The following is a 21,138-nucleotide window of genomic DNA, read 5'->3' on the forward strand; positions in this document are numbered from 1 at the left end:
GAGTAAAGTTTTTGTGAGAAGTTTGAATGTGCTATAAATACGAATAATTTACGCAATTATAAGTGAATGAGACCCACTGTCTAAATTTCAAGAAAAAGAGCAGGATGTTTTTGTTGTGAATGTGATATACAACATTAAACCGCATATTATTAACTGAACTGATTTAATTGGACATATCCATCACAGAAAGGTAAGGCACAAGAGTGAGAAGAAAAGCATCATTCAAGAGCAAACCTGGGTCTTGACGTTCACACACTTTAACACTTGTAGTCTTCTTTTACCAGTTCCTGTCAACAATAAAATGTTTTAACATTTTCAATTATATTTGAATCTTCACAGTTTTATTCATTTAGAAAACCACACTACCATGTTGTATAGATATGCAGGCCTCTTATTTACATGCATATATATGGATACTGTATATGCCTCTTTTGAAAATATTAAACATGATATTGCACAAACTGCATATCCATGTTGAACAGATGCCATATTAATCATTAAATGTATGATTAATGACATAAAATCTTCTATAATAGAGAGTTGATTTTTCACAATTTAGCTGTGAACTTCTGCCTTATTTGATAGACAACAGAGTGAGCTTCATCAAAGGAGTCAGAGAGCGCTGACTGGACTCGACTCCTCCAACTCTGCAGTTTGGGTCTGTCCTTCAGAACGTCCCTCCCGCTGCACATGGGCTGAAAGAAACAATCAAATTAACTCTATTTTTGTTTTTGCATGCAGAATTGTGCATAAATCTTCAATTTCGTCCTAATTAATGATCCATAATGGCCTCTAACTGCAATGAACTTTACAATATGTTTAGCATCTCTAAGTTCTTACTGTACCTGCATGAGCTCACAAATTGCTAAAAGGTCAGCCAGTGAGATGTCATGACCACACAGGAAGGCCTGTCTCTTTAAAAACATGTTTTCCAGCATGTCCAGTGTGCCATCCAGGTCTGTCAGTGCTTTTTTAAACTTCGCAGGATTTGTTGGCTGTCCCATGTTTGGAAATATAACCTATACAGGAATACAAGTCAAAAAAGATTTTAAAAACAATATTTGATGAAGAATAACATCACTGCTTGAAATGTCATGTCAAAGCCTACCTCTTGCAGGAAGACTGTGGAAGCATGCATACGTGTGTTCACATGATGCCAGGCCGTGTACTCATCCACTCTGGCTCTCTTCTCTGGCAGTTTGGGGTACCAGTGATCAGGGACATTGTAGGTTGTCGCCAGATACTTCAATATAGCATCACTGTCAAACAGGATGGTTAATAATAGAAAGAAAATTTCAAATAACATTAAAATACTACTAATAGAAATAATAATTTCCAAATGCTCTTTTAACCAAAGGTTTCCTATTTTTTACAACTGGAGTCTTTCCATACCTCTCAGTAAGCACGAATCCATTGTCGTCCAACACTGGCACTTTTTGCATTGGGTTGAGTTTGGAGAACTCAGGTGTTTTGTGCTGCCCTATAGTTGTGAAGGTTAATGCAGGATGAAGTTCAAATAATAAAAAGCATACAACATTCTGAAATAAATATAGACAGCTAGGGCTATGTAACCTTTGTACAGAGTCTTTGTACAGTCTTTACAAGTGCACACTGCACTGCCTCCTCTGAACAACACACTCATAACAATGTTGCTCACCTTTTCGTAACGCAACGAGTTCCACCGTATGTGGTATTCTGTTGTGTTTAAGGAATATAAGTAAAGCCCTGCATGGCTGCGACAAGAGATCCAAGTACGCTTTCACTGCCTGTCTGCCAGCCATAGTCAACTATAACTGTAGTCAGAAACAACATGAATTCCTGCTTTGCCCAGTTTCATTCTGGATAGTCCAATCACAAGCTGTCACAAAGGTTTCTTCCTGCTGCAGCGGGCGGATAGAGGCTCACAACCGCGAAAAACGCTTTAAAAATGTTTGTCTCGAGGCAAATGAAAACTAAATAAAATGTTACTTTAGAGATATGAATCTCAGTGATTTAAACTGGAAAACAGTATCTCTATTAGATCATATATTTGTAAATGTAAACGACAGTGATTGGTAGATCCGTATCAGCGTTGAGAAAAACAACACATACCACGTGAACACGCGTTGTACGTGGATTCAGCTGCCCTTTCAATAATAATTTACGTCTGAATAATGACACTGTGTGGAACGTAAATAAATCTTTGTTAAATGTATATGTATATATAGAGAGAGAAAGACAGAGATAAAGCCTTTACAATATGTTACGGAAAAAAATAAAATTGTATTGTTATAATTTTCTCAAAATGTTTGTTGACTTTAAAATGAAGCGAATTCAAGATTGATTCACGCAGTGAATTAGTGCTTGTAAAGGATCTGCAAACTTTGAGAATGTTAACAATAAGAAATACCTGACTTTTTGTGAAAGATACAAACAATTGTGTTTTGCAAACATTTCCTTTATTGACAAAACTGTTGCTGACATTCAAATAAATTCAAGTATGATTAATTGTATGATTTCATTAAATGTTTCTTGCTTAAGATTATAATATGGTATTGGTAAAATTAATTACAGAAACCAGTATCATACAAGTACACTGATTCAAAACAGTACTGTGTAGTATTTCTGCATAGTAGTTTTACCCGTATTCATTTGTATAAAACACATCCAAGATGTAATAGCCTACTACTGAAAGTCCCTGCCATCATGTGACTTTCCCTGCTTTAAAAGGCTGTATTCATTTTGAAGGCACATGATGTAGTGCAGTGTCTGTGTCACAAATGAGACATTATAGATATTTTCTGGATTTACATCTCTAGGTATTTTTAGCACATTCATACATAAGTACACATACATAATAAAGGCCTTTAAAATACAGTGCTTTGTAAATTTATCGTGTGTTTTACATCGGTGTGGACAGTAGAGGGCCTTCAGTACCACTGACAGCAATGAGCTTCTTTCTATAATGAAACTCACTCTGGATCTCCAGAAAGGTCTTGTTCTTGGTCTCAGGGACCACAAAGAAGATGTAAGTCGCCACCAAGCAACAGACAACGAGGAAAACAAGGAAGCAGTACTGCTTTAGTCCACTCTGAGAGAAATTGAGAAAGAGAAGTTTGTTAAAAACAAAACATTTCAATTCCACTGTTTTTGATAACTCTCATCCAAAAGTAATTAACAAATCACATCTTTGGAATGTTTTTTACAGAATCTGCACAGTAAATAAGGTCCTGGATCTTGGAGAAATACAACTGTTTTGTGAAATTCAAAATAATGAAAAACTGAGTAACCATATCTCAATAAAAGGAAAAGAATGTGCTCATATATACCACAATAAATGGAAAGATCATGCCAATGAAGAAGAAAGCGATCCAGTTGATAGATCCGCCGATCATGTACGCAGCAGGCCGATCGGTTTGGGTAAACAGCTCTGTTGTTAAAATGTTTGTCACACCACCTACAGCACAAAAAAAAAGCGCATTAATATTACTGATCAAACTAAATCAGCGTGTACCAATATTACAATCAGGATAAAGATGAGTTCTTATCAAAGGAATAGTTCACCCAAAAATGAAAATTTACTCACCCTCAGGGCATCCAAAAATGTATTTCTTCATTGGGACAGATTTGGAAAACTGTATCATTACATCACTTGCACAACAGTGTACCATCTGCAGTGAATGGGTGCCGTCAGAATGAGAGTCCAAACAGCTGATATAAACCTGATCCACAACTGCTTGTTTTTTAAGGAACAAATCTATCATTAAGGAATTTTAATAGATTAAACTGCTTGATCTGTGCATATTTCTCTCCTGATTCATATGACGTTTTCACTGGAAAAAGCAATACAGACTCTTATTACATTTTGAAGTTATAAGCGTCTTAATGATGGGTTTGTTTGTTTTTTACAAATGTGCAGCTTTTTGCTTCACAAGTTAATTGATGGAATGAAGTGACGTGGATTACTTATGGATTATTGTGATGTTTTTATCAGCTGTTTAGACTCTCATTTTGACGGCACCCATTCACTGCAAAGGATCCACTGGTAAGCAAGTAATGTAATGCCACAATTCTCCAGGATCTGTTCCAATGAAGAAACAAACTCATCTTGGCTGGCCCGAGGGTGAGCACTTTTTCTACCAGTTTTCATTTCTGAGTGATCTATTACTTTACTGTTAAAACATGCATGCACTGTAATCTTCCTTCTTTGCTTTCTTTCTTTTGTACTCATTCATTCACCTGGTCCAAGGCCAAAACTGAGAATGAAGGCAAAAACACAAATCATACTAAGGTAAGGAACCCAAGGACTGGACTCCTGTGAGGGAAAACACCAAACAAACATCAGTAAATCTGCATACATTTAAACAGATTCAATCTGTAGGCCATGTTTCAACATAACCGTATAAGTATGATTCTAGTTTATACACTAGCGACATGATAATAAAATATTGGCACAGTGCAGGGGAAAAAACAGCAGGTATTAGGTCACTAGACCTGAAATGTGAAGGTGATGGTGAAACAGACACAACACACGCTCATGAGAGAGTATCCACCGATAATCAGAGCTCTTCTTCCCAGAGATTCGATCAGAAGACCCTGAAACACACAAATATCAGTTTGAATCATCTGTGAACAGACTCTTCTGCAGAGCTGCCTACAGCTGAACTCAACTTGCTTCATAATTGATTAGCTTTACACGGTTATACAGGACTGAATCTGAACCAACGCTCAACTGACTGAAGCTGGATAATGACACTTTTTGACCTTTCAAAAACTGGGTTTAGGTGTGATTTAGCTAAGTGGAACACTTCTTTATCATCAGCAGGCATTGGCCCTCTAGGACTGAGTGTGTCCACGCCTGATCTACAGTACCAATAGATTCTGAGAAAAATTCCAGGCTTACACATGTCAGTGCGGTGATACACTCACAAGCTCCAGTTCCCACCGTAGCGTACGGAATCTTGGCAGCTGGAATCCCAGCCTGGGTGAACACATAGTCTGCATAGAAATAAATCTAAAGGAAACGACACATACATATGAAGAGTTTATTTGCAAAAACAGATTACTCAGATTTTGTTTTATTTTTTAAATATCATGTTTTTTATTATGTCATCATGTTTTTATTGTGTTTTATTGTGTTACTTAGCTGTATTTTTTAGTTATTTTTAGCTAATCAAAATAACGCAACTGAAGGTGGATTGAGATTAATTGGAATGCACAATGAAAAAAAAAACATGTTAAATGTTAAGTAGTTATTGTTTTTCGCAAATTAACTGTTAATATATTGGCAATGGTGTACAGTACATGAGATCTGAAATTTGTGTAGAATTTGCACAGTGTCGATAAAACTTAACACAAAGACTCGTTTCCATCATTGGACCGAATGGTTCTCTTTGCAAAACTGTAGAACTGCAAAACTGTTTAAAAAAAAATATTAATAATAATAATATATATATATATATATATATATATATATATATATATATATATATATATATATATATATATATATTAAATTTAAATTAAATTAAATTATATATATATATCATATTATTTTTTTCAATAGCTACTGGCTATATAGCAGGCTAACAAATAACAGTAACAGAGAGAAAGGATGCAGACAACATGAACTGGAACTAATGACGAGTTTGCAGAATTAGTCACTTATTAGCAAAAATAATTGCAAACACAACGTTTTAAAATGTTTTCTTAGGTGCGGTCACGTTAGAGACATTTCAGTGGTTCACCATTGGCTTTACAGTTCTACTGTTGTATCTCACATGACACTCCATGAAAGCTTATAAGCATGTGTGCAAAATCACTTTCATGCCATTATACAGTAGGAGATACATGATTTGCTCATGAAAAGATCAGGATTTAAAGTACAGCAGGCCGATCACATGCCGTTTTGAAGGGAGGGGGTGTTTTGTGGTTTTAATAGAGCACACATCAGCAGTCAAAGTTAATCCAAGACACTGATGTGATGTTGTTTCCTGCTGTCGGGGTGAGATACACACCGCATTAATGCCGTTGAGTTGCTGGGACGTGTGGATCACGGAAAGGGTCAGGAGCTGCCAGCGAAGACTGGTGTCCGTAAAAAGCTCCCAGGGCTTTTTGGGTTTAATACCATCCGCACTGACCCGCTCTCTCTCTATGTCCTCCTTTTCTCCGTGGTACTTATCTGGGCCATGGAACCACATTAGAGCTGAAAGAAAGAGCGTAACATTCCTTTACTGGCGAGATTCTCTTGCCCTCGCTCTTGTTGTTGGTTACGGCTCAACGGTTGGATTTAGCTCCCTACAGGGTGCTCACATTATGACATCCATTCAAGTGTGTTCATTCCAATGAGGTTTTACGCCTCAGTCTTTGAACAATCTGATTTTGTGGTTACAGGTATATGCAGCTGAGATGACAACACCATCTTTCTTTCAGTGGAACCATGAGTTTATATGTGTCTCGTGATCTTATACTTGCCAAAAACTCAAGCAGGAAACAATGAACATTTTCATGGAGGATTGTTGGGTTGTTGATTAATCATTTTATCTTCATTGATTTATTTATTAAAATATAAAAATAAAAAAGAATTACATTTCTGAATTATTACACAAGGCATATTGGATTATTATGCTTTTTTTAAGAAAATGTGCAGAAATTTCAGATGGACAATTTACATTTCAATCTGCTGTTTTCTGTAGACTGTTATATATTCATCACATAGCTTTTACAGTAAAATTAAAATAGCCTAAATGCATAAATGTGTATGTTTCCAACTCAGTCTAATTTGTGTATTTATTTTGTAAGATTTTCTTTTCAAATAAATGTAATTTTTTTTACTCGACAAGGATGCATTAAATAAATCAAGTGACAGGAAAGATATTTATGGTGTTACGAAAGATTGCATCTTATAAATGCTGGTCTTTTGAACTTCATGTTTCACTAAATATTAAACATAGGCATTTTTAACAGAGACCGTAGTAAAATATTGCAGTTTTTTTTTAGCTTTGTATTCACTCTTCTATTCAAGAAATCATGAAAAGAAAAGCAGTTACAGTTTCCACAAGACTTATATGTCTTTAACATTAATAAGAAGAAGAATTGAGCTGCCAACCCCAAATGTTTCAATGATAGTGTATTTAAACTGACCTCAGCCATCCAAAATAAAATAAAATAGAATACAAAGGACAGCAAAGAGAGAAATAGGATTCAGGGAATTCAAAGTCTAAGTTTTATCATAACCTCTAAAAATGTGTATTATCCAACCACATCCTTCTAGCCTTACAACAAATCATTTTTTTAAACAATTGTGCAACATAGTTATAAAAGCATGCTGTACCCTGTTGGCAGGCGCCATCATCTCCGCGGTCGATGAGCAGGTAGCGAGGGCTCTCGGGGAACCAGGGAAGAGTCAACAGCTGCATTATGGCTGGAATACAGACGGTGGACAAGAGGATGGGCCAGTACTCCTCCTTACCTAACAACTCACTGACACACACACACAAAAACACACAAAACATGAGTCTTAACATCTTTATAAATCTCATCAGACATGCCATAAGAGGAATCTATTTTATTCTACATGCTTTTCATTGTGTTGAGCTTGAATGAGTTGTCCCTCTTCAAATTCTTTATATGGAGAATGACTTCCTTTTTTCTTACTTGAGGCCAATCACTTGTCCTGTTAGGATCCCTCCGGTGATGAAAATGGAAGTTCCCATCGCCATGGCACCACGCAGAGCTCTCGGTGCGATCTCACCAATATACAGCGGCTGCGCACATATTGCGATACCTGTTATTTTAAATAAGATGTCAGATATGAGATCACAAACATACACTTATAATGTTTTGTTACTTGATTCAGAAGGCTTCTCATTGAGGAAAAGCACATGCAATTTATCATAAAGGCACCAACAAATTGTATCCATTACAGAAAAAAAATAAAATAAATGCAATAACATGAAACTGCTTTACATTTATTTGTTTTTTTTTCACTGCTTACCCCAAAAATTATAATAATTAAAAAAAAGTAATTATATTATATAATATAATATTATATTATATTATATTATATTATTATTTTTATTTTATTTTTTGTGTGCAAATATTAGAAAAAAAATTAATAAATTAAAAAATCAGTATTTGTGAGCAAATTATTAGTTTAAAATATATGTGCTTTTTGTACCTTTTCTTTATATATATAGACCTTATTTTTATTCCTTGTTATGATTCAAAGGTAGTTAAGCTGATTTACTTCAGTCTTCAGTCACATTATCCTTCAGAAATCATTCTAATATATCATATCTAATATGCTAATGTGCTGCTCAAGAAACATTTCTCATTCTTCATTATTATTAGAGATGCTGAAGACAGTGCTTTTATTGTGGAAACTGTGATGCATTTTCTTCAGGATTCTTTGAATAGAATAGTGAGTAGAAATTTCTAATCTGAAACAGAATAATTAATCCTTCTAATAATATAATTTTGATCACTTTAAAGCATTCTTGTGGAATAAAATGAACTAATTCCTTATGAAATAACTTTGGGATATTTCTGCAATGTTTACTGAAAACTAATACAAAACTGATCAACCATCACTACTTTTCTGGAAATTTGATATACCTGCATTTACTCCCGTCAAGAAGCGGCCAACGATTAAAAGCTCAAAAGAGCTGGAGGGATAACTCAAGCCCATGAAGAAGGCAGCCAACAGAGCAAAGGTGTTGTTGAACAGTAGTGTCCCTTTCCTGAAAAAAAAAAGGATTAGAAATTCATTTAAACAGGGCTGTGACATCCCTAAAAACTTCACATTTGATGTGCCTTGTACATTTGCTCACGTCATTCAAATATGTTCTGTACAGTATTTCTGGCTGGAATTCACCTTCCAAATCTAATGGCCAGAGTTCCCCCCACAGACGTCCCCACAAGTCCACCGAGAGTGAATATGGACACTATGGTGGACCAGAGGAGTGTGAGCACCTGGGTGGAGATCTCAGTGTTGTAGCGCTCAGTCCATGTCTGATTAATGAAGTTCTGTACAGCCTGAGAGAAAGAGAATAAATACTGCCTGGCATTAACTTGATGAATAATAACACAAACAGAACACTGAGACACAAATGATCTTCATTTATATCCCACAGAAGAAAGCAGTTCTTAGTAGGTCAGTTACTAATCTAAGATAAAGCATGAAAATTGAGGTTAACCTGGGTTAGCAATTAAGGCAGAACAGACACTAAAGCCAAAACCAGTGTGTTTTTTCATGCACCAGTCAGTTTTAAGCTTTTGGCCTGTTGTTTTGCATGCATACAGGTGACTACTGGAAAGAAAACATCCAAAATTTGCATCTGTAGACAGACTTTAAAGTATTATTAAGGCTTAACATTTCAGTGATACAAAACAATTTTCTTGATGTATTAGTGATACCTCTTACAGTAGTTAAAATTAGTCTTGCCTGTATACACACACACACACACAAATGGATTCAGTATTTTTGTCACATTCAAAAATCAATCCATGAGATATATTTACTACAAATTTCATGTGACTTGTAGTCTGATGGGCTACTGCAATAATAACTCATACATCACACACATGCATGCTGTACTGAACCCCATCTGACTAATGCATGTTGCTGTAGATGTAAACACAAAAACGGCATAAGTGATGAGAATAATCACGTTAATGCATACGTCTTACCTTGGTAGGTGCGTTTATGATAGATATATTGTACCCACATTGAAACGTTCCCCCGATCCCAGCTGCCCAGACAGCCAGAAGAAGAGACTTACTGGGAACCTGCCGTCAACAGAGAACAAAAGCCATGTTCAGAAGTGATTCTGATTTCAGCTCATCGTTAACAGAGTATCAGGGTAACAACAGAACAGTGAAGAGTTGTGAAAATATGTCATATAAATGCAAATATAAAAATTACAATAAATCTGCTAAAACATAATGTAATATGCAAGACTTCGAAAATAGAATATTTAAATCAGCTTTATGTTCTATCCATCACTGTTCATTATTGCTGTGCAGAATAGTACATAAAAACCTAATAATAAATAGTTTAATAAAAACTATTCTAAATATTTTTTACATAATAAAAAACAATTTAATAATTTGAAAACAATAATAATATTTAATAGTATTTTTACAAATATATTTCATAAAAAAATAATTGATTTTATTTTATCATATACCTTTATTTGTTGAGCTGGTTCTGTGAAGTCTTTAAGTAAAGGATGATCTTCCTTAAGCTCCCGGCAGTCTTTGCCCATTTTTGAAACCCGTTGAAAATATTTGAAAAAATTGAAATTTTTTATTTAATATTCCAAACGCCTCTTAATCATGGATTCAGACTGTCTCTGAAATGCGAGCTCATCCTAGGACAGAACTGCTCTTAGTGCTCTAGACAAGGTGCATAACAGATATACCAGCAGAAATACAATTGTGCTCTTGTCCAGCACGAGCAGTGAAAACTGCATGGGTTCAGAGTTAATTCAGGATGAATTCCCCTCACTGAGAAGCTCTGTAGAGTGTCTTTAGGATATTTTTTCTCTTTTAACGCATGCATGTCATTTGCTTTTCCACGTTCAATCCTGTGGATAATGCATATAGAGAGCCTTTGTTGTGGACCATAAAATCAAGTCAATTGAAAGCTTACCTTCCTTCTCAATGTCTGAGACGCTTCTTGGCCATTCATTTTAAGTTAATTCATTTAGAACAACATTTAAAGTTCAGAGTGATCAAGAACTGAGTTATTCCATGGTGCTTTCTAGGTCTCACTACAAAGATTAACTTTGAAGGCCAGTAGGTCTGTGTGCAGTCATTAGTGTAATCATAAGCTCCAGTTGACCACCACTTTACAATTACCTTAGACACACATTCAGAATTTTGCATATAATATATTGTCCTCTAACAGTTATTTATAATGATGACTAATGAAATACTTAATGCTAGTTGGCTGTTCTTTGTGAGTAGAAATATTTATTCAACTATATCAGGCATTATATTGTTTGGCCTTTGATCACAAAGAGCACATTGTTGCTGTTTCAGTCAAGTGATCTGCAGAGCCCATAAGCCTCTTTCTGATTCATAGGGAACTCGACCAGTTTGGAAGCCTCTGGCCACACCAGTATCATCATTTATGAAACAAAAATAATAATAATAATAATAATGCACATTTAAAGTCTAAAGTATGGTGAACGGTAAGCTCATGCTATACCGATGATCATCTCAAATGCTGGAGACAGAAGGAAATCTTGTGTTGCTTCACATATCAGATGTTCTGTAATGCCTAAACCACTGGCCTAGTTTTGGTGAGAGTAGCCATGCCTTCATTGACCACAAGAGGGCAGATCTTCAAATAGAAATTAGTCTAGAAAACAAAATTTTTGTATTAACTTTAGTATTTTATTAACTAACTTAGTATTAACTTTCTGCAGCATTGACAGGAATATACTACAACTACAAATAATCATAATATTATTTATAATATAATATAATGTAAAATTATTAGTAACTTAGTATACAAACAAGCAACTTATAAACTTGTGTTAAAATAGTTCAATGCTTAACTCCACTTTGCCTTAAGTATTGAAGTAATTTTTTCAAGACATTGTTAAATGATTGATACTATTATGCACAAAAAATGGCCTATGTTCAGAAACCTAAAATTACATTGCACAACAATATTGCACCGTGCAGATATGGGAGTTTTTGTTTTTTTATTTATATATATATATATATATATATATATATATATATATATATATATATATATATATATATATATATATATATATATATATATATATATTTTTTTTTTTTTTTTTTTTTTTTTTTTTAAGTTATTAATTCTTGCTGAATATAGGGCACGTGTTTACTTTTTACCACGACATTTACGTGTTTTGTCCCTAAACACATTTTCAACATAATTTCTTTAGCTTAATTTGAATTAACTTAACACTATTTTCCACGGCCTTAAAAATTTTTTTTATTCTTTAATATCTTTAAAGAACAACCATAAAGCTGAGAAGACATATATGTTGTTTAAAAATAAATAATTGATGGAAAAGACAAGTTATTTGACTTATTTTTAATGTAATAAATATATATTATATACTATTTATATCTGTATAAATGTAAAAAATGTGGATTTAAATGATACAATTTAATTTAATTTGTTTAGCTTAGTTTAGTTTCGTTTACTGTTTATTTTTTGTTTGCTTTGCTAAATGTATGTGTATTTTGTTCAGAAGCTCCATGTGACCTGACGCCCCGCCTCCTGTGCGCTCACGTGACCTCCGTGCGCCTGGTAACAGCGAAAGCGTCTCTCATGGAGATGATGAACTCGAGGAGCTGCGGAAGAAGATTTACCGGCGAGACGGATCACGATGCGCCATAAATCCCTCGTTCACGTATTTTCTGCAAGCTCCGACATAACACGCACACATGCGAGCCCTTCACAATAACACCGACACACTGACATTGATACCCGGCTAAGCGTCTTAAGAATTGGGACGGTAAGTTTAGTTTTTTTTGATGTCAAGAACTCTACTGCATTTAAAATGCGTCTAGAAGTGTCTCGTGCAGTTTAATAGCAGATGCATGGATTAAAAGCGATGCTGCATGCTTTTCATGCAGTTCTCTCTGATTTACTTTCAACAGATCAATGCATTTTGCACAGGTACCCTCTCTCTCTCTCTCTCTCCTCTCTCTCTCTCTCTCTCTCTCTCTCTCAATAGCTTTTTTCATATCTGAAGATTTATTGCAGGAAATGGAGATATTGGGTTGGCCAAATATTGCCATATTGCATCTTACTTGTTACCTAATGCGATGAGGCACTAATGCACTTAATAGGATTCAGGTCGCCCTCCCTGTGTTCCTGTAGCTCTCAGAAGCAAGCTGTGTCCATACATAACTGAATCACCAGCTTATGCTAGAGACACAACATCAGCATCTGTTCTTGGCAGGTAATAGCTCCCTTGTGAGGTTCCCAGGGACTTGACGTCTTCATCAACGTGTAAAAAAACGAATTCTTCCAGATCCCAAAAGAGTCTGAAGATGGCCTGTGCTGTGGAGAGATGAGCGAGACCTCCTGATATCGGGTGATTAGACACCCATACAGGCATGGGGAAACTACAGAGCAAGTTTCGGCGGCGCTCGGACCTTTACAAGTGAGATATGATGAGTAATGATGTTTTGGTTGTGTTGGATTTGATTATTGAGGCTGTAATGTTGACAGGGCCAAAGAGGGGGCGGAGCTCGCACCTGTGCACCAGGTAGTGCAGTATGAACCTGCTCACACAGATGCCATCAACTGTGTCGTCAGCCTGACCTCTGACCTGTGTGTGTCAGGAGGGCATGACCAGGTGAGCTGGAAAAGCATTGAACAGGAGGGAGGTTTGGAGATTTATTAGTGTTGGGGGTGTTGGATGTCAAAGGTTAAGTGTAAAATAGCTTCGGCATCTAATGGAATTGCACAAATAGTTGACCCTCTGCCCACCTTGGGTACTATAAAAAGTGTTTTATGAACATACCTAGTTTATGAACACTAATTCATAAAGTGGGTAAAGCTGATTGAATTGTGGCTTTGCACATCATTTTATCATTTGTTTTTATATAAAGTGGTCATATGATGTTGCTAAAAAGAACATTATGTTTAGTATTTGGTGTAATGCAATGTGTTTATGCGGTTTAAGGTTCAAAAAACACATAATTTTCCACATAATGTACGTTATTGTTGCTCCTCTATGCCCCGCCTTTCTGAAACGCACAGATTTTTACAAAGCTCATCGTTCTGAAAAGCGAGGTGTACGCTGATTGGCCAGCGATCCAGTGCGTTTGGATTGCCCGAATGCCTGAAGCTTGTGATGGAAATGTTACGCGACCCTTGACATACTGTGTTGACATCCCCAGGAACGACAAGACAAAATCAATTAAACCCATTACAAACTAGGCATTTATTGCATCCAGTGAGGACTTTAGTCTTTGCAACTTTACAGATCTTCTTTATGCAACAACAGCTTGTAACATTCTGAAGAGCAAGAAAAACTCTAAATCGCATCATATGACCCCTTTAAAGAAATTGGTGTTACCCAGTAACGTTAGAAAACTATGCAATGAAACATTCAGGTGAACCATATATTGTTAACCAAAACTATCTAAAGTCACATTTGTTAATTAAAGTATTATTATTGAAAGATGAAAAAGTTGAAAAATTTGATGAAAAACAATGAAAATTGGATATTGTTTCCTCAAATAAGTTGAAACTGAAGTAGTAAAATTTAAACCGAAACAATATAAATAGGAATAGAAGTGTGTGTGTGTGTGTGTGTACAGTATATCAATAAAGTAATGAATACTACAAAGCATATCAAATTACTCAAATTTAAACTAAAATTATGAAATAAAAAAAAAACCATAAAAATATGAAAATACAGACTAATTCCAAAAGTAATGTATAGATGTTAGTTGAAAAATGTCAATTTTAAGTTGAAGTACTAAAATTAAATGAAATAAAATTAAAATGAAACTTAAACACTGCTGTTCAAATGTTTGTGATCAGTAAGATTTTTATTTTTTTATCAAAGTAGATTCTTATGCTCATCAAGGCTGCATTTACTTGATCAAAATAAACAAAAAATAATAATACTTTTGTGAAATGTTATTGAAATTTAAAAGAACAGTTTTCTGTTTTAAAAAACTTTAAAATGTAATTTATTCCTGTGAGACAAATCTGAATTTGTCTGATTCAGCATCATGTCACATGATCCTTCAGAAATCATTATAATATGTTGATTTATTATCAGTGTTATTTTTGGGGGGGACCTGTCATACTTTTTTCAGTATTTTTTGATAAATCAATAGTTCAAAAGAACAGTGTTTATTTTGTGATACAATAAACACTTCTATTTAAAAGTTTTTTTGTTTTGTTTTTAAGATACATGTATATTATGTTTATGACTGTTTGACTGTAGAAACCACCCAGACACCCACAGCAACAGCACATGCTAGCAATGCTTGTGTAACATCCAGAAGCATGTAAAGATCTATCTAATTTTGTATGTCAGATTGTTGCCACTATTGGCACAGACATTCCACATTTAAGGCTTTAAAACAAGCAATGATAGTTATAATATATTTATCATTGATTGACAATACGTGCATTTTAATATGATTTGTGTCTCAGGCTGTTGTTGTCTATGACTGGAGAGCTGGAAAACGGTGTAAATCATTCCAGGGCCACAGCAGAGAGGTTACAAAGGTAAAGACAAAGCTTCGATTTATTTTGGAACAATTTTCATTAGTTGTGAAAAAAATGAATAAAACTGGTATTGCTCAATTATTTCGTAAACATAGAGATGCCTCAATGAATAAGTGTGTTTCATATACTGTGTGTATATAAATCTCTCTGGTTTCCTTTAGTTATGCTGTTTTAAAGGAAGTTCCTTGATCTTCAGTGCGTCCCGTGATAAGACAGTGCTGATGTGGGATTTGGGTCGAGATACAGAACCCGTCCAGGAGTTTTGTGGCCATGAGCTCGTAGTTAACGGGGTAGCGGTAGCCCCAGGTGAACAAACCCTCTAACAGTAACATGCTATGAGCACAAAATCTCAAACACTGTCCTGTAATGTGGTTTTATTCATTTCGTAGATGGCTCAAAGTTGTGCACCGGCTCTCGTGATAACTCCATGCGCCTCTGGGACATCGAGTCCGGAGAATGTCTGCAGAAAAACACCATCTCACGTAACCTGGTTAGAAAAGCCATCTTCAGAAATTGACTTTTGAGATTCTGGTGTATGTTTTAATAGTCCCTGAATATTATCACGTGCTGTCCTATTTCAGGTAACTCATCTGTGCTGGGTACCAGGATGCACATCTATTGTCCAAACCTCAGAAGACAAAACTATCAGGTCAGATCGCTGATATGTCAAATGGTCTGTTGTGTTGGTGAACAGTTATTGTTTGCAGACATTCATTTCTCAGGAAATATTTGTTAAACAAATGAGCTATATGATTGTGGAAGCTATATCACCTCAAAGTTATATATATACTGTAGTATCTTTGTCATTTCACAGTAAGGTCCCATAAGTTCATGCTAGTTAATGCATTAACTAATAAGCAATTCATTTGTTATAGTACTTTTTTAAATCTTTAAGGTTGGTTACTAAAATACAACTGTTTATTGTAAGTTCATGCCAGCTTAGGTCCAATTAATGATCTTTAAAGGAATAGCTCACCCAAAAATTATAATTTGCTGAAAATGTACTCACCATCAATCCATCATGTGTGTTTCTTAAAACAGATTTGTAACATCAATTGCTCATCAATGGATCCTCTGCAGTGAATGGGTGCCGTCAGAAAGACAATACCAACAAGTAATCAGCACACCGCTCCAGTCCATCAATTGACATCTTGTGAAATGAAAAGCAGCATTTTTATAAGAAATAAATCCATCCATCAGGGCGTTTTAACTTTATATCTCTGCTTCTAGCCAAAATATTCCATAATCCATAATGATGCTTTCTCCAGAAGAAAAAATCCTCTCACATCAAAATCCACCCACATATTTGTTTAGAACTACTTTGGACTGTTTTCACTTGTAAATAGTGCTTGATCAGTGCATATTTCTCTCCTGATTCAGCCTAGACTCATAATTTAGATGAAAGCAGCGATATGAAGTTAAAAACATCTCGTTTCTTACAAACATGCAGTTTTTCATGTTCAAGATGTTAATTGATGGACTGGAGTGGTGTGGATTATTGTGATATTTTTATCAGCTGTTTGGACTCTCATTCTGACGGCACCCATTCACTGCAGAGGACCCATTGGTGAACAAGTGATGCCCATTTGCTAAATGTGACTGTAAGGCATGAAAATGTTAAGATAATGAAAGCATTATTAACATCATGATTTCTGTAAAGTTGCCTTGAAACAGCGCACTCATATATTATGTAAACAAAAACTTTTGTTTTGGATGCGATTAATCATTTGACAGCACTAATTTAATTAAAAGCACTTTATGAATGTTTTTGATTGGTGTGTTGGTGTGTATTATCTGTCTCAGGGTGTGGGATAGCCGTACCTGGCAGGTCACTAACACATTTCCGGCAAAGCAGTATATTCAGACACACTGTGACATCAGCTCCAACTGTTACCACCTGCTGTCGTCCAGCAATGGCTTTGGTGGTCAGGGTTGTGAAGCCACGGTGAGTGTGTGTACGTGTGATGCTGCCAGGACACAGTTCTCCATGTGCATGCATTCAGACGTTTAACGCATGTGTTTCTGTTTGGTGTAGCTGTGGGACCTCAGGCAGCCCGGCTGTAAGGTGGCTGAATACAGAGGACACCTGCAGACCACGGCATGCTGCGTGTTTGTGCCTCCCCGTCCCGGATGTCCTGCCCTCGTGGCATCATCATCGTATGACAGCTCAGTAAAAATATGGGATCTGAACACTGCAGGTAACACATACACTTGTATGTTTCCAAATGCTTCCAGCTGGCTCATGGGTTAATAGGCCAGCTTCCTGTTTATGGAAGTCAAATCGGAAAAGTCTAACATATTTTGGTAAGAGAAAAAGAAACTCTGTGAGGAGCTGAGCAAACTCAGCTGGGGAAGCTTACTCCTCCGGCTGACATATTTTTAATTGAATATAAATTTAAATTGATCCATTAAGCAAGTTATTTATTTATTTATGAAGGAAAGTAATATTTTTTTTCAGCAGTGATGATTTACATTGATCATAAATGACACTAAAGACATTTTTATGTTACAAAAGATTTAGATTCCAAATAAAAGAATCCTGAAAAACTCCACAAAAAATATAAGTGGCAAAAATGTTTTTAACATGAAATTTACATAACATACATTTACATACATTCCCCAAACAGTTTTTTTTCTGTGAGTAGTATTTAAAGTGTTTTTAAAATCCAAACACATTTAGATAACCATTATTGAAGAGCTGTGATTTACTGTAAAGATATGTAGAATTTAAATGCAATGCATGCATGACACAATTCTTTAAAGAACAATGTCATAAACAAATACTTGACAAATTTTCTTTTACACGTGTGACGCTTTCTGAAACAAACATCTTTAGCTAAACGTGTCAGGCTAGTATAATAATGAAAAAAAAAAAAAGAGTCCGAATCTGAATATTCAAGGTTTGACTCTGGTCTCCTCATTATTCTCTCTTCAGCATGTTTGTACACGTTGACACTGGACGGTTCAGGGCCTGTGGTGTCTCTGGCTCCGTGTGACTCCAGCAGTCTCCTGTGTGCCAGTTTTAACACAGGACTGCACCAGCTGCATCTAGATCAGGGAGCAGTGCCCAGCCTCACTGAAGTGGCTCGCTTCTGACGTCCATCTGGACCGCCTGGACAATCAAACTGATGAGTTCAAATGAACTAATTTATTAACTGGAACTCCTGGAATGTACACTGCATTTCCAAAGTACTGTATGTGGACACCTTATACTTTTTAAAGAGATAAGTCTTGAAAATGTACTCACCTGAAGTCATCCGAGATGTGAATGAGTTTGTTTTTTTCATGAAAACACTCACCAATGGCTCCTCTGCAGTGAATGGGTGCCGTCAAAATGAGAGTCCAAGCAGCTCATGAAAACCACTCCAGATCATCAGTTAATATCTTGGGAAGTAAAAACTGCCTGTTGGTTTTTATCAAATGTTTGGACGGCACCCATTCACTGCAGAGGATCGATTTCTGAGCAAGTGATTTCTGTAATTCTGTTCTGAAGAAGAAACAAACTCATCTTCATCTTGGAGTGGGGAGTAAAGTTTCAGCAGATTTCTATTTTTTTAACATGTTGGCCTATAACTAATAGGAGCATAAACTGTATAAATGTGTGTACATTTTCCAACATTGTCCACAATGTATTTGACCATGTAGTGTATGATCGTCTGAATACACAAACATTAAATGGTGTTTAAACATAATTAACTTACCTGAAGCAGTGAGACTGAATAGCTATGAAACTCCCTGACTGCAGAAATTATTTACAATATGGCTTTTTCCAATTATGGCTTAATTCAGGGTTAAAATGTTCTTATCTTAGATGAGTGCTGTTTTTTCTGTGTGTGTGTGTGTGTGTGTGTGTGTGTGTGTGTGTGTGTGTGTGTGTGTGTGTGTGTGTGTGTGTGTGTGTGTGTGTGTGTGTGTGTGTGTGTGTGAACTGATATGGACAATGAAATGCCACTCAGCTTCTGCTTGTTTGCTGAATATGCTTGAATAAGTTTTTTGAAACCAGGAGTGAAAGTTCTGGAGTACTTGGACTTAATTATACTGTATGTTGATGTACTATTTTACAAAGTTTATGCGTCATTATACTACACTAAACTTTTAGACTTTAGATAAAAAGTTTCGGGTAACTTTAATATTTCTCGAGCATTTGTCTTGAGTAATGAAAATAGAAAAACTGTGAGTAAAAACGTAACAAAGTTTGTGCGTCGAATATTAATTTAATGGGACAATCTTGTTCCTCTCATCTATTTCTTAAGCTAACGGGCAATGTTTATTTTTGGTTTCTAAAGCTTAGCTACAATTAAATGTGGTCTCCATTTTTATACGTTCCAATAAATATATTTTCATACTTAGATTTATAATTTAGTCAAATTTAGAGAAAAAAAAAACACACCTGTACTCTACCTTGAATATAATTTCCCTGTACTTTTCACTCCTGTTGGAGACCTTTTATTTGCACTCTTCATTAAGTCATAGCTAATGGGTCAAAATGATTCACTGCCAAAATCATTCATGCAGAAAGCACATAGATGTGAAATCTCAGTCTCTTTCTCTCCCTGTACACACACACACACACACTGACAGTTACATTCACACAGACTCAGGGTTTGGCAACATGGGAAGCTGAATCATTTTTCACATAGAAGCTGCTAGAGATAACAGACAAACACAAACACATTCAAACATCTATGTAAACAGCCTTGTCTTGTATTTCACACACACAGAGACTCTGAGGAGAGGGAAAGGATGCGTATGTGGCCCTTTAGAGAATTCAATTCAAAAACAGCAGATCTCAATATTTTCCCTCAAACAGATGATCACATTATGGAGAATGAGAAGTCAGAGATGAAATGTGTTTTCTGTCATTGTTGTTTGTAATATATATATTAGTTCTAGAATGAAAAAGAATATTGCAGCTTTTTTCCTGAAAACACTGTCTTGCCAACATGACAATGTTAATTTGACATTTAATGTTTTGACACTGTTTTTTTCACAAATATACCAACCAAAGAGTTTTTGTCTTTTATTTCTTCTAAAATATACATTATCTCCCAAAAAGTATTTGTACACTTAAGACCCACTTAAAACTGCCTGAATGTCATTGCATTAGAATGCTACTAATGCTTTTCTCAATACAAACTGCATTTATGTATTTTATTTGTTTATATTTTATTGTATGGCTTTGCTTTTGTTTACATTGAATTCTATGTATTAGAAAATAATATTTTATTGTTTCATTTTATTTTATTATTTTTGCTGTGTCTTTGAATCAGCTGGTGTTTTGGTCATTTGAACGTATGAAGCCAGTTCTCCTCACATTTATACAGATCTAGTTCATCAGATTTATTATCAATATGATATTTAGCATTTGTCAATGGCTTGCTTCGATACAACATTTCGCTCTGTAATGTAATGACATTGTATGTATTATGTAATGTTGTTTTAATGCTACAGAAAGATGTGAAGGTTACAATGATGTGCTCATTTGACTATTATGTAAATGCTGAGGTGTGGAGTTATCAATTTGAAGGAAATGTTTATATGTATGTGCACGCTGCGTGAATAAAGTATTTCAGTTCAATGAAGTCGACACCTTTTTTGGCTCTTTTTGCATACAGTCACAGCAGGAAATGGAAACATCTGTGAAATAATATGTGCAGCTCGATCTTTGTTGTTTAAGAGTAAGAGTATGAAGAATGTTAGCATGAACAAAACCAAAAGTATCCCCTGTCTTTTTTTCTATATATATAACACCTTAAAATTATAAGATTTATATTAACAAAATTTCTTTTAAGCAGATTTTGTAGATGGCAAACATAATGTCTGTATATGTTTGTATATATCAGCATGGTACTGTCACAGTAACTTTGGCTTTTGGCTCACAGTCTTCTCTTCTGCTCAGG

General features: G+C 35.4%; 4 protein-coding genes across 7 annotated transcripts in view; 2 read left to right on the plus strand and 2 right to left on the minus strand.

The window, feature by feature from the left end:
• The window catches only part of ier3 (immediate early response 3), a 308,099-nt gene that overhangs the window by 248,733 nt on the left and 38,228 nt on the right, over positions 1–21,138 (plus strand). The window lies entirely within an intron of this gene.
• LOC127957338 (glutathione S-transferase theta-1) lies at positions 145–1,995 on the minus strand. The gene is made up of 5 exons (XM_052555835.1): positions 1,658–1,995; positions 1,393–1,480; positions 1,109–1,259; positions 846–1,019; positions 145–695 (listed from the first exon to the last, which is right to left on the minus strand). Exons 1-5 carry the CDS (start codon positions 1,779–1,781, stop codon positions 549–551), a joined length of 684 nt encoding a protein of 227 aa, XP_052411795.1. The 5' UTR covers positions 1,782–1,995; the 3' UTR covers positions 145–548.
• On the minus strand, positions 2,427–10,884 carry LOC127957326 (solute carrier family 2, facilitated glucose transporter member 11-like). Its single transcript, XM_052555819.1, has 12 exons — positions 10,634–10,884; positions 9,670–9,768; positions 8,855–9,015; positions 8,596–8,720; positions 7,636–7,765; positions 7,313–7,461; positions 5,997–6,184; positions 4,883–4,993; positions 4,474–4,575; positions 4,219–4,294; positions 3,309–3,436; positions 2,427–3,070 (listed from the first exon to the last, which is right to left on the minus strand). Exons 1-12 carry the CDS (start codon positions 10,670–10,672, stop codon positions 2,882–2,884), a joined length of 1,497 nt encoding a protein of 498 aa, XP_052411779.1. The 5' UTR covers positions 10,673–10,884; the 3' UTR covers positions 2,427–2,881.
• wdr31 (WD repeat domain 31) lies at positions 12,268–20,820 on the plus strand. 4 transcript variants are annotated; one of them, XM_052555824.1, is made up of 12 exons: positions 12,268–12,494; positions 12,640–12,658; positions 12,746–12,944; positions 13,017–13,148; positions 13,217–13,343; positions 15,164–15,238; positions 15,400–15,544; positions 15,628–15,728; positions 15,820–15,887; positions 17,042–17,183; positions 17,274–17,436; positions 18,174–20,820. In XM_052555824.1, exons 4-12 carry the CDS (start codon positions 13,102–13,104, stop codon positions 18,332–18,334), a joined length of 1,029 nt encoding a protein of 342 aa, XP_052411784.1. In that variant the 5' UTR covers positions 12,268–12,494; positions 12,640–12,658; positions 12,746–12,944; positions 13,017–13,101; the 3' UTR covers positions 18,335–20,820. The 4 variants fall into 4 exon arrangements, with proteins under 4 accessions (XP_052411784.1, XP_052411786.1, XP_052411783.1 ...); XM_052555826.1 differs by lacking the exon at positions 12,640–12,658 and having other exon boundaries at positions 12,735–13,148; XM_052555823.1 differs by lacking the exons at positions 12,640–12,658; positions 12,746–12,944 and having other exon boundaries at positions 12,945–13,148.

Source organism: Carassius gibelio, chromosome B5 (genome assembly GCF_023724105.1).
Source record: "Carassius gibelio isolate Cgi1373 ecotype wild population from Czech Republic chromosome B5, carGib1.2-hapl.c, whole genome shotgun sequence".
Lineage (NCBI taxonomy): Eukaryota > Metazoa > Chordata > Actinopteri > Cypriniformes > Cyprinidae > Carassius > Carassius gibelio.